Source organism: Pyricularia oryzae, chromosome 3 (assembly GCF_000002495.2).
Source record: "Pyricularia oryzae 70-15 chromosome 3, whole genome shotgun sequence".
NCBI classification, from domain to species: Eukaryota; Fungi; Ascomycota; class Sordariomycetes; order Magnaporthales; family Pyriculariaceae; genus Pyricularia; species Pyricularia oryzae.
In genome coordinates, this window is record NC_017849.1 from 6,067,516 (window position 1) to 6,079,299 (window position 11,784).

Consider the following 11,784-nt stretch of genomic DNA (forward strand, 5'->3'; position numbering starts at 1 on the left):
ACAAAAAAGGGTTTAAAAGTGGTTTTGCCAAGTTCACCGGCCATAACCCCGTCGTACGCCAACCAGATTGAATGGTTTTTGCTATAAATGCTTTTGATCTGGCTTTTCGATAGCAAAGTAGAAAGTTTCGTTTCCCAACAACCGTTGAACAGCAAAACTGGTTTACAAATCCCAGGTGACGTCGATAAGCTTCCTTTAACGGCCCAAAAACCGATAAATCCAACGGTTGAAGAACGTGTGACGAATGAGGGGGTAAATATAGGAGTTGAATATTGTTTTGCAAGCAAAGAAGCATAAATTCGTCCGTTATATGTGATCCATGGCCATCCAGAACTAATAACCGCTTTTCAGGGGTTAAAGGTTGGGTATACGGAATAAACACCTTTTTTAACCATTCGATACCTGTTTCATTATTTGTCCACCCGTTTTCGGTTGCATGAAATTGCCAGGTATCGAAAGGACTTAAATCAGCTGGAAACCATTGTTGCTGTACGTTTTTCCCCTTAAATATAACGAGGGGAGGTATAACAGCCCCCGTAGCTGATACACATTCGATTATGCTCGTCCAACCCCGCGTTCCAGGCTCTTTTCGCTGTAATGGCCGGATTTTATTACGCCCTAACACCAGGCAATTAGATCCTTTGCCTTCCATTATACCTGTTTCGTCCATATTCCAACGGTTGGCCGGTTTTATAGTATCGACAACGGGATTTTTCAAATAGGACCACCAAGATTTAATTACCTCGGTTGTAGCCCCATTAACCCGGGCATTTTCTATTCGCCGGGGTCTTTGGGTTTTCAAAATTGGATATCGGGCTATAAAACGGCTAACCCAATGTTTCCCAAGGCTTTTTCTTTCTCCGGCGGCCTGAAGAATTCGTTCCGCAAAATAGCGTAGTTCTTGATGCGTTGGCGGAAGGCCTAACGCGGCCTGCGCAAGTACCCAATCTGCCAAATAGGTCTCCTGCTCCTGTGAAAGCCTTTGACAAGATCTTTTCGCTTGTTGAATTGACTGGGCCCCCTTTAAACGATCGTGAAGGGTACTCCGAGGAATACCCCATTTTTGCGAGGTTTTGTGAACTGATTTGCCATTTCTTATGTCAGAAATGGCAGCAAGAAGCTGATTTTCAGTGTACTGTTTCATTGGAAAGTTTGGAGCAAGAATCTTCAAAAATCAAGTTCTAAAGTGAAAAATTCGTCTAGATATTTATAAAATAAAACAAAGGGTTGACGTGGCTGAGTAGATATTTTTAGGGGCCGGACTTTAGGGGGGTCGGAGATGTGGAGCCAAACGTTACTGTGAAACAACTCTTGAATCTGTTGAAAGAACCACGAACTCTATATTCACGACCCTGAATGCCTTTCTGCCAAAGCACACGGCCTGCCCTCGAAGTTCAACTGGTCTAGTCTAGTTTTTGTGCAACAAGTGGTAGCAAATCTCAATTCATCGCCTTCGTACTCATGATGGCTGCTAATCTCATAATCGTCAACAAGTGTCCCTCGTGACTGGAACACGTATGACTTTGACCCGCAAGTCTACAAACCCAAGTTTCCTTGACGAAAAACTCAAGCAGCTGGCGAAACCACGACGCGATTCGCAACGACCGCCGTGCCATTAGTCAAGGCCGCAACCTGCTCCTTGGTGCAGCGCGTCCCCAATGGCGAAAAATCAATATAGCATTCGTTCGGCGGCTGCTGGGGAGGCGGCTGCTGCACGTCAAAAACCGACAGAGGCCCCTGCGTGACGAAGCCGGCGTCCTTGACAACATCCACAGTCCCCGTCGCCACGTCCCTGCCCGTGATGGTCCGCATGAAAATCTGATAGGCCGTCTCGGGCTGATACATTGGAACCTCGTGACCGGCCTGGAAGACTCGGGTGAAAGAGAAGAGGCCCTGCTGTCGGACCTTGCCGCCGATGTAGGTGTTGTTGGTTTTGAGGTCGGTGTACCCCGCTGCGGCGAACTGCTCCTTTTTGGAGTGATTGAGGGCGAGACTGACCGCCTCACCGCCAACCCCTGTAGTGTGTCAGTCTAATTTTAGAATGAAACCCGGTAGTGTTCGGCACGGAAAAGGAGAGGAGAAACAAAAAGAAACACCTACAGTTGCAACGAAAGTCGCGATCTCCAAAAATCAACGCCACCTTGACCCCCGCATCAATCAAACCGACCAGCTCATCGGTAGAGCTCCTCATAAAGTCGCCCGTCATTGCAAACGCGGTCTCCGTCGGGCCGCTGGTCTCGGTGTAGTTGACCCTGGCCCCGAGCTTCCGCCTCACCTTGCCATTGTTGAGCCATCCGACGACGTACTCCGGCGGGAAGGGGTCCAGCGACTGGTGGGCAATGTCGAAAACCCCCCGATCCGCCCGGGAGTCGTAGAGCGCCGCCATTCCCCAGCAGGTGGCAAAGGCGGCCGCGCAGGCGGACTCGACCTCCCCCCTGCTCCTGGCCTTGGAGCGCTGCAGCGCCTGGCAGTCGCCGCCCTGGGAGATGCAGGTCGGCAGGATGGCTCTGGCCTGGGCGGCCACCTCTTCCGAGTACGCCTTGATGCCGAACGTGTTGTTGACGGGAAACGTCGTCAACGACGGCGCCTGCAGCAGCATGTCCACGAAGCCGTTGATGATGCCGACGGACGCGACCGACATCAGCTCCGGCCTGTCGCGGCGGCGGGCCATGAGGGCGCTGGCCAGCGCGGGTGCGTAGTGGCCCCCGTACGACTGGGCCCAGATGTTGATCTCGTCGTGGCGGTAGCGGGCAAAGTCGTCGGTCCAGATGTCCAGGAAGCGGACCAGCTGAGCGACGGACGCGTCTGTCGTGTTGGGGGCGTTGTTGCCGTCCTGGCTGGGGAAGACGCCCCTGCGGATGGTGGCATTGTCGCCGGGGATCTGCGCAAAGACGTCGTCGCCCAGGGTGACGTGCCCGCTGGTCACGTCGCGGAAGCCCCGCGAGATCGCGTCGTAGCTGTAGCCGGTGAGCACGGGCTGGTCGACGTACAGCATGTTGGCCTCGTTGTTCCAGCTCCAGGGGTTCAGCTCGGTCGCCGTGCCGTCGGGACCGGCGACGCGGCACGGACCGCTGTGGCCCGACACGGCTTGGCCGATTGAGCCCGAGCCTGGTCCACCCTGGAGCCAAAGAGTCAGTGGGGCCTTTCGTGGGGACTTTCTGGCCTCGAAGAACATGAAGAACATGTTGCTCTCGACGGGAGAATCCTCATTTGGGGGTATGGTGATGTAGCCGCTAAAAGATCGCACCCCAGGAGTGGTCTCGCAGATGCGAACCTGTTTGCTTAGTGGTTAATGACTTTTCTTTTCGTCTCATCATCGCGGCAATCAGATCATGTACGGAGTGGTACCCTTTGGAATCTTCTAAAGTGTCCATACTGGGCTGGAACGGATCTGTAGGCATCGTCGTTGAACAGGACAAAAGAAAAGGACAAAACGATGGCTAATCCTATGGTCATCGCGAGGACCTTGTTGCCTCGCGCTGGCATTGTGCAACACGGCAGAATCAGAATTGAAGTAACGGCAATCAATGACAATCAATGACAATCAATGCCACTGTTCAGAGACCAAAACCCCAAGTAGAGTCGCCCGTCCAGACAGTCAAAATAGAAGGGCGAGAACAAAAGTCAATCGCAGCATTCCAGCCAAGCTTTTCGGGCTTCGGCTAGCTCAGTTTGCTACACGTATGCCAGAGACAAAAGTCCCATATGGATGATGATCGTGTCAGCGCAATCAGGCCATAGACCAAAGTCCAGAACTTCAGATGGTAGAAAACACCATTACAAATCATGTACGAAGCATGACTCGTCAACCCGTTTCCTGCCCGGTACTTTCTGTTCATGGTTAAAACATGGTGCGGGCAAAGCGGGCCTAGAATCCTGCCGGGCTTGGTAACCTCCGGCGCCGCTTATCCACAGAAAACGAACTGCCGAGAGATACAACACATTCGAGATCCACTGCTTGTAGTAACAGGAATGACAACAGAAATACACGAGAAACATTGGCAATACAAAGTAGTGGAAATACCAAAGCTGTTTTGAAGGCGAAATCGTTGCAATTGAAGCTGGTATTTCAAATGTTTTGGGTTGAAATCAGGTGCTGCAGGAATATTAATTACTGATAACCGTTATTAGCCACGGGGACAATATACGGTACCTTGCGTTGTAGCCGGTATAGCACGGCGAGTACAAGGTCCGTACCACAGGTAGTGACCAAAGTACCTATGATGTGCTAAGGCGTTCTACTTTGCAGACAACATACGTTTCGCATACTTACACAGCTGGAGAATGCCAAATTTGCATATTTTATATCCGACACCCCAGACCCTGAGTTGTTTATTGATGTGCAATAGTACCACGTATCTCAGCCCATTGATCTTCTGCTCTCAGGTTCTGACTCTAGCGAGCTGGGACTGCATGCCGCACCCCGCAATACAAGGGCAAGCTTTAGGTTTAGGTTTTACTAGGCGAATCCCCACAACCCCACACACTTCAGGCCCTAGCGTTTCTCCAGCTGGAACGACCCCCTGGCCCTAATCCCTATAGGGCTTGGCGACTTGAGCTTGACCGTACTCCCTTTATCCCCGCCGTACATCTCCTGGCACGTCTAAAGCATTCATCCCACCGGACCGCGCTACCGGCACTGAATCATGGTCTACTTGCGTGATGGACAGCACCTCTGCTCGCCATCGGAGAATGTGAATAGCGGATTCGCCCGGATTATTGAAGCGCCTTGAGGCACCCCCGAAGCTCGTTACGGTAACAGTCTTGACCGGGGTTCATCGACGCTATGCGATATTCCCTAAAATAGAGGCTAAGATTCTGGAATTTCAGTCACTTTGTGACTTTGGGTAGGTTTCCAACCGGTTTCAAGTCAGGTGGCGATATGGGCGAGGGGTCAAAACCAAACCAGTCCTCGCGCTCAACGTACGTTTCCCGGAGACGTGAGAGATGCCCATCGACAGGGTGTCGAGGTACGTGAGTGGTTTCGACACTACTTCCTTCGAAACTACTTCCTAGTCCCTTGAGCATGCATTTAGTCCCCTGAACAGGCACTGAGAATGCCAAGGGCCAGCTTGCTGCAGGACAGCTTGCTGCAGGACAGCTTGCTGCAGGACAGCTTGCTGCAGGACAGCGATGATTCTCGTCGACGTGAACAAGTTCATATGATGTCCTGAGGGCTCCAGAGTCCAGACGTCGTAAGTTACCTAGGGTAGCTTACTCTACTTTTGTAGTGGATAACCATGTCTTTGAGTGGTCAAGTGGTCGCAGCTGTTGTCTGACACACCTACTGCGCTTGGTTTACAGGTCCCTAATGAAGATGAACTTTGTCGTAGACTGCAATCTTTCAAGCTTGGAGACTTCCCTTCAACGACAGCCATAGGAGCAAGGAGCTGAACCTCGAGCCTTGGCCATACGGGAGTGTCTCGCCAGCCCCAAGCTACACAGCGTCCTCCTCAAGGAAATCTCCACCGACAAGGCATACTTCGAGACGATCCTGCGTCATGTCGGTACAATTGACCGTCTTACCAAGCTGATCACTGCGCTAGCGGAAACTTTTATTGAATGATCCCACTGCCGATTGACAGCCAGTTCGACGGCCTTTTGGAGCATTGATGCCAAGGGCTCACTTGGTGAAATATGGACCGTTGTTCGCTTACCGACACGCTGGTTTGAGGGTTCCATCGGTCTCGAAATGTGTTGCAAGAATAGATATGGGATGGATCCTCTGCATGGCAGGGTACTGCAAAAATAACAAAAAGCAAATATGCCGAATTCTACTTGTTAAGTTATTAAACACCTGACGTTCCCTGATGCCATCCCGATCGATTGATTCGACCTTTGGTTTAGAAAGCCAAGCTTTCAGGGTTCACAGGATCCCCTGCATCAAAGCTTCGCTGCAAGCCACACACCGGTGTGCCAAAAGATTGAAACAAGCACCCATGTCTCTTGATCGCATGGAGACGCCCCACGCTAATGGGACTTGTAGAACACACGCCCCTATCCACTCACAACGACACCCTTTTTTTTATAGAAATGGGCAACCTTGTTTCATTTCGACAGCCGAGAACCGGACCGCTGTCGAGACTCTCCGAGGTGTATTACACATTTAGCTCTGTATGCATATGAATATTCCGATCCATGCATGGATCCACCCCATACCTTAATTTGACAGGCTGGGTAGACGTGGTACAGGATTAGCGAGAGCTCGGTCAGGCATGCCTGGACATGTGGGATGCTGGGAGAGGGCGTGCATACAAGATTATGCCCGAGGCGATCAAAAGTTTGGGCAAAACAGCCTTGCTGGGCTCGACTCAAGTCAGGCAGTCAGAGGTAGCAATTTTTCCGATTTTTGACGTTATCAATCTTGGAGCCGGGCCCCGGTGTCGTTTTAGTTTTTTTGGTGGGCCAGGATTTTTACTTTTTTTTTTTCAGTTTGGCTATTCCGCCAGTCGGCACTATGCCCCTCCCAGATTTGTCATTCTAGGCATTTCTGTCTTTGTAATTTGGTTCATCTGGATCGCAAGTATGTCAAAATTCTCGTCTTTGACACACTATTTATTTGATGTCCTACAAGTCACATGAGGCCTCTACTCTTGAAAAGCCGTCGATCCTTCTGGTCGGAGCTACAGACTTGTACGAGGCTAACCATGGCTGACGGAGCCTCCACTTGTATCTGGAATGTGCCAACTGAAGTTCCAGAAGCTAGGCCGATCCGCAGCATCACCGTGTCAAAATGAGAAACATTAGACGCACAAGGCAGCCATGTCTTTACCACCCCAAATTTTTGCTACTTGGTCCAAGTTGTGAATGAGATTTGCCAATCTTGGTCGTCCCCCACCCCAGTAATGCGGGTTAAGATACAGCCACACCGCCATATGATCATTCCGCACAATTACCCAAAGTGGGCATTTTGGCAAGATCCGCGCATCACGAGCTCACTTTTTGATCCGCAGTCTCCTGATGACCGTCTTGAATAAATGCGATGCGCTTCACCTGCTACAAGGCAGACAACAACGCAGACAACAACGCAGAAAAGTACTTGCTGCGTGTCGCTGTATGCTTGCTGAAACTGTTGCTGAAGTCCTTGGGACTCATGCTCGGGCTGAGGATTAAGGCTTTGGAACATTTTGACCACAACTGGTAGACGAGAGCAGCCACTTGATGAACGCGATGAATGCATTTCAAAGCCTGTATTTACAACGTCATGCAAAGATCACCCCGGGAGCTCTGATATGATGTGGCTCACCGCAATGGTGTTGAGTCACCACTTACGTGATATAGAACCAGGACAACGAGGCTCATCATGTGAGCCTTCAATTTACGGTCACCAGTTAGCTACAGGGAGCGACCCAAAGAGTCGAAAGGGCACGGTTGGTGTTTGCAGTTATCAGACGAAGAAAGGTCTGGGCAACGGCTGGTGCCAGCGACGAAAATGCTCAACCTGGTCGACATTTGGATCTACCCAAGGCAGGTTCGGGTGAAGGTGGCGTGTGAAATAGACCCCGTGTCTGACACCCCACGGCCCAACCTCCAATCACGATTTTGTTGCAAAGCAGTCGGGGCGAAGGGCCGTCTCCTGGACCACATAATGCATTGGAACACGTCTCACCTGAGCTCTGAGATCTTGCATCCCTCCATTTGACTTTTTATCATCGACATTCTCTTCCAGTCTCAAAGAGTCCGCAGATCCCTTGGCATCCTCGCGTGTATACATTGTACGACTCAACACATCAATCGCTCCCACCTCACACGGCGAGCTCAAGTCCCAAAAATAAATGCCGTGTATATCAGCCATCGTAAGATCTGGCTCGTCCGACGTCTTCCAGAAACTTGCCTAGATGCCATCCTAAATTGTGACCCTGCTCTGGTCCAAAATATGCCATCCCTCGCTGGTGATTCCCGGTAGGCCATGATTTGACATTTTTCCTGGATTCCCTAGTCAACGAGTCACCCCGGGGTATATGTGCCCTGGGGACGAGTGGTGGGCTGTCAGCTATTGTTCTGAAACACTTTGTGGGATGGAAATGCCTATCTATCCCGGTGCCTATTCTACCTGAATGCCTTGCAAATACCGTTCCAAGGTTTGCCCACGCCGTGGTTTTGGCCCATTGGCAGCATCGAGTTGAGTCAAAATCACCCCTGTGGCACTCTCACTAGATACGGGGCATCGAGCGTCCTATTTCCGCTCCATACGCTGCGCAAATCATATATTTATAACATAACTTGCTCGGCACTATATTGGTCAACGAATATTGTTGTGGTCTAATATATTTCCCCCTTTCCTCCAAACCGTTTCCTTAAATCATTCCACAATGCAACTTTACAAAAACACAACATTTATCGCCCTTTCGGCTACTGTTGGCATGATGCCCGTGGATTTAGGGAGAGAGACATTCTGTTAATGTGCCGAGCAGTGGTCATGGTAACCATACTTGGTTGAATCGCTGGAAGATTCTTGCGAACCGACGCCCCCGCGAGCTGACGTGCAGACGCAAAAGACGGTTCTAAAGAATCACGGGTATAATATTTGTAGGGTGGCGGACGTCGCGTGTTGCACATGCCACATGGTTCCACGGCCTGTTTGTATTTCTCTAGATAGCGAGCGTCAGCATACAATTATTGGCGCCGTAGAGTCCTCGACCCATCCTAGTTCACCGCTTCCCGACAGTAACTGGTGTTTTAAAACCTACACTTTCGGAGTAGGAGTAAAAGTGCAAGATAGACATTTTATGTACCACCGTACTAGTACTCACTTGTTTTCTTTTTCTTTCTCCACAGCCTTTTGTGACATTCTTCACGCGACCGATCCGCCATTAAGAAATCTTGATCAAGACACGACTGCTCCCGACGAGGCGGCGGGAGGCCGGAAAGGCCCTTGTCACATTCACCGTCCAGGGAACGCAATATGCCACCATGGCTGCTGCGTTTGTACAGCGGTAGCTATTAGCTGAGCGGATTATCTGGCCGCTGGACATAAGCGCAGCCAAGTTCATCGATAGGGACGTTCGTCATAGTCAGTCTTTCGGAACCTTTCGCCAGCGACTTTGTATTTCGCGTCGGCGGGGCCGCCATTGCAGTCTCTCTATACCGCCATCCGAATATTGCAGCCGACGCGTTGTACTCTGACGGGATTGACATTGGCGATATTAGCACTTAGACCTTTCCGCCTAGTGCTGACAGTTATAATTTGTTGTTGTAGCAAAACCACTAGCTGTATTTGGAATGACGCATCTTTCGCAATCCTGAAACATTGTCAACAAATGTCTTTTACATCGGAATAATAACACTTGTCGCACTGAGAATGGGATGCCCACTTAGGTAGATAAGCCTGACATCCGTTTCCCTTGTTGGTAAATCACCTATGGAACCACGCAACCTCTTTCTCGTTTTGGGAAGCTTCCATATAGCTTCTTTCTTATCATTGATAAAAGGACAGAGATATATGGATATAGAAAGACGTATTGTATATTTATCTAAAACCTCACATCCTGCGCGTAGACGAGGCTTATAAATAGCAAGAGCTCTCATATCCTAGCCCGATTAAAACCACAAGAGTCCGGCTGACTTGTTCTTAATCCAATTTCCTTTAAGTGTAATCCAGAGTTGTTAAACAGATTGGTTTGGTTCTCGATCCCAGCGGGTCTTTGACGTTTATCGATGAAGAAATAAAAAGGCAACAAAGCCTTTTAAGTCTGTTGCGAAAAAGGAAAATCCCGACGCCCACAGCCAGCTTAATCTCGTAATCAAATATCATACTTTCGGTTCGTAAGAAGCGCCTTAATCGCTGTCGGAGCTGCTGCGAGTCCTGGGAGGTCGACCGAGGCGAGATTTGGGCAGAGGTTTGCGACCCTGGGCGCGAGAATTTTCTTTACTTGCAAGCTGGTCGGGGCCCACGAGGGCTTGGAGGGCGGTTGCGACATGACCTGATCCAGGGATGTCGGAATTGATTACAGCCACGGGGGTGGTGACGCGATCTCCTGGCGTCGGGAGGGCCGAGGTGAAGCCGATCGTGGAGGCTGCCACGGCGATAAAAAAGGCTGACAGCTGCATATCGACGGCTGAGTGGTGTTTTCTTTTGCGGTTTCAAAAAAGAAAATTAAAAAAAGTCTTGATCGATTTGAGCAAAGAAAGTAAAGTTGATAAAGTAAACGAATGTTATACCAACGAGAGAAGAGAAGGAATTGAGGAAAATTGATAGGAAAAGACTGTATCAAGGAAGTGAGTAAGTGTGTGACTGGGGAAGGAAGAGTTGTGGAAAATCTGAAGAGCTGGAGAGAAGTCCAACTGTTTATAAATGGTGACCTTCTTATTGCGTGAAGGCGAGTATTAACATTCCAGAAATATACTTTTCAATAGTGGATATCATTACAGGGATCTCCCTGCTCTACGTACTAACGTAATTGGGTTCGGACGACAGATCGCATAGTGGTGATGGATCTGATAGGAATGGCCACTTTACTGGCGTGGAGCGCCAGTGTTCTCCATTACGAATTGCCCAACATTGCTCCGGACGCGGAATTCAAAGCAATTTCCTATCAATATATCGCCTTGATAGATGGGTTTGGGCCCCTTTCGAGCCGATCATACGCTTCATCGTCCTATACGCGCAAACTTGCAGCTACTTTTCTAGGGGTTTCATACTTAGTGTGGCAACATAACAAGGATGATGCTAGAGTAAAAGGCTTGTGAGAGAAATGTAGTACCGGACAGCAGCATATTGACAACATTTGTAAAGTGACGGGGATTTTAGTTTCGTCAATTGTAATACGACCTAGACTTCCAACGAAAGATTAATCAAGGAACTTGCATAGCACACATCTGCGTAAATGCGAACCAAGGCTGCCTAACAATAGTAGGTCTGCAGGTACTTACCTATCTACCTAGTTGATTGCCTTCTTTTGCTTTTATTATCAGTGTGGCCATCAAAACAGCTTTAATTTAGCATTAGCTATACCAAAAAGCTGTTTGGAGCCTCGCATTATTAAATAATCTTGTGCATTTCTATTCTTGTTCGGGTTCATTTTCCGTGGTTGTAAGCCTTGTATTGATGATCCAATCACAATCGATGCGATTCTCAAGATTGCAACTAAAATACTACGCGGGAATAAAAATAAACTTTCGAAACGGTGTTTGTTTCAGGTGAACGCTGTGGGAATTTTGGTCCTGAATTTGCCTACGCGGCCTTTTGGCAGTATCGAATCGAGGTAAGACTAGCAGTTTGATCAACTGCGGAATATCGGCTTTCTTCCCTTCCGCTCAATACGGTCAATTCTTTTGCAGACCAACATTTCCCACTCAGCCACTATTACTGTGCGCCGTTTGCGGGCAATACCAACTTGAGTCGTCCGTTCAGCTTTTCAAGTTTCCAACGTTTTTATTGGAAGATGAGCTTCGATTAATATCTGCTGCTTACCAGATGAAATATGGCAAATTGGCTAGGAAAGTTTCGCTAAAGCCTATGAATGGCGACTGCGGTTCACATTGCCAGTTATTTATGATTTTTTTTAACCGAAAAGCCTAACGATTTTGAATTTCCATTACAAGGATATGTGAACAAGTTAATTTAACATTACTGCTTTCAACATATGCAGCTAAACCTTTAGTTAGCTGCTCTATGTTCTTGTAACTCGGCAGTTTACAACCATCCCTAATAATCAATAAACTTATCCATATTTAGATACTAATTACATACCAACTTTAAGCTACTTTATATGCGTAAAGCTACGCATGTTCAGGTGTCTTGCTAAATCGCCCAAACTGCCTTACTTTGGCCCTCTCCAGTAG

At 49.0% G+C, this 11,784-nt stretch overlaps 2 protein-coding genes across 2 annotated transcripts; both read right to left on the reverse strand.

Moving 5' to 3' along the window:
- Positions 1-1,566: 1,566 nt before the first annotated feature.
- On the reverse strand, positions 1,567-3,486 carry MGG_07861 (carboxypeptidase S1; the record flags this gene model as incomplete). The annotated part of the gene is made up of 3 exons (XM_003713050.1): positions 1,567-2,015; positions 2,101-3,274; positions 3,349-3,486. 3 exons carry the CDS (start codon positions 3,484-3,486, stop codon positions 1,567-1,569), a joined length of 1,761 nt encoding a protein of 586 aa, XP_003713098.1.
- Positions 3,487-6,996: 3,510 nt separating this feature from the next.
- On the reverse strand, positions 6,997-7,795 carry MGG_16950 (uncharacterized protein; the record flags this gene model as incomplete). The annotated part of the gene is made up of 3 exons (XM_003713051.1): positions 6,997-7,188; positions 7,273-7,311; positions 7,610-7,795. The coding sequence occupies 3 exons, from the start codon at positions 7,793-7,795 to the stop codon at positions 6,997-6,999; spliced, it is 417 nt and encodes a 138-aa protein (XP_003713099.1).
- Positions 7,796-11,784: the final 3,989 nt, after the last annotated feature.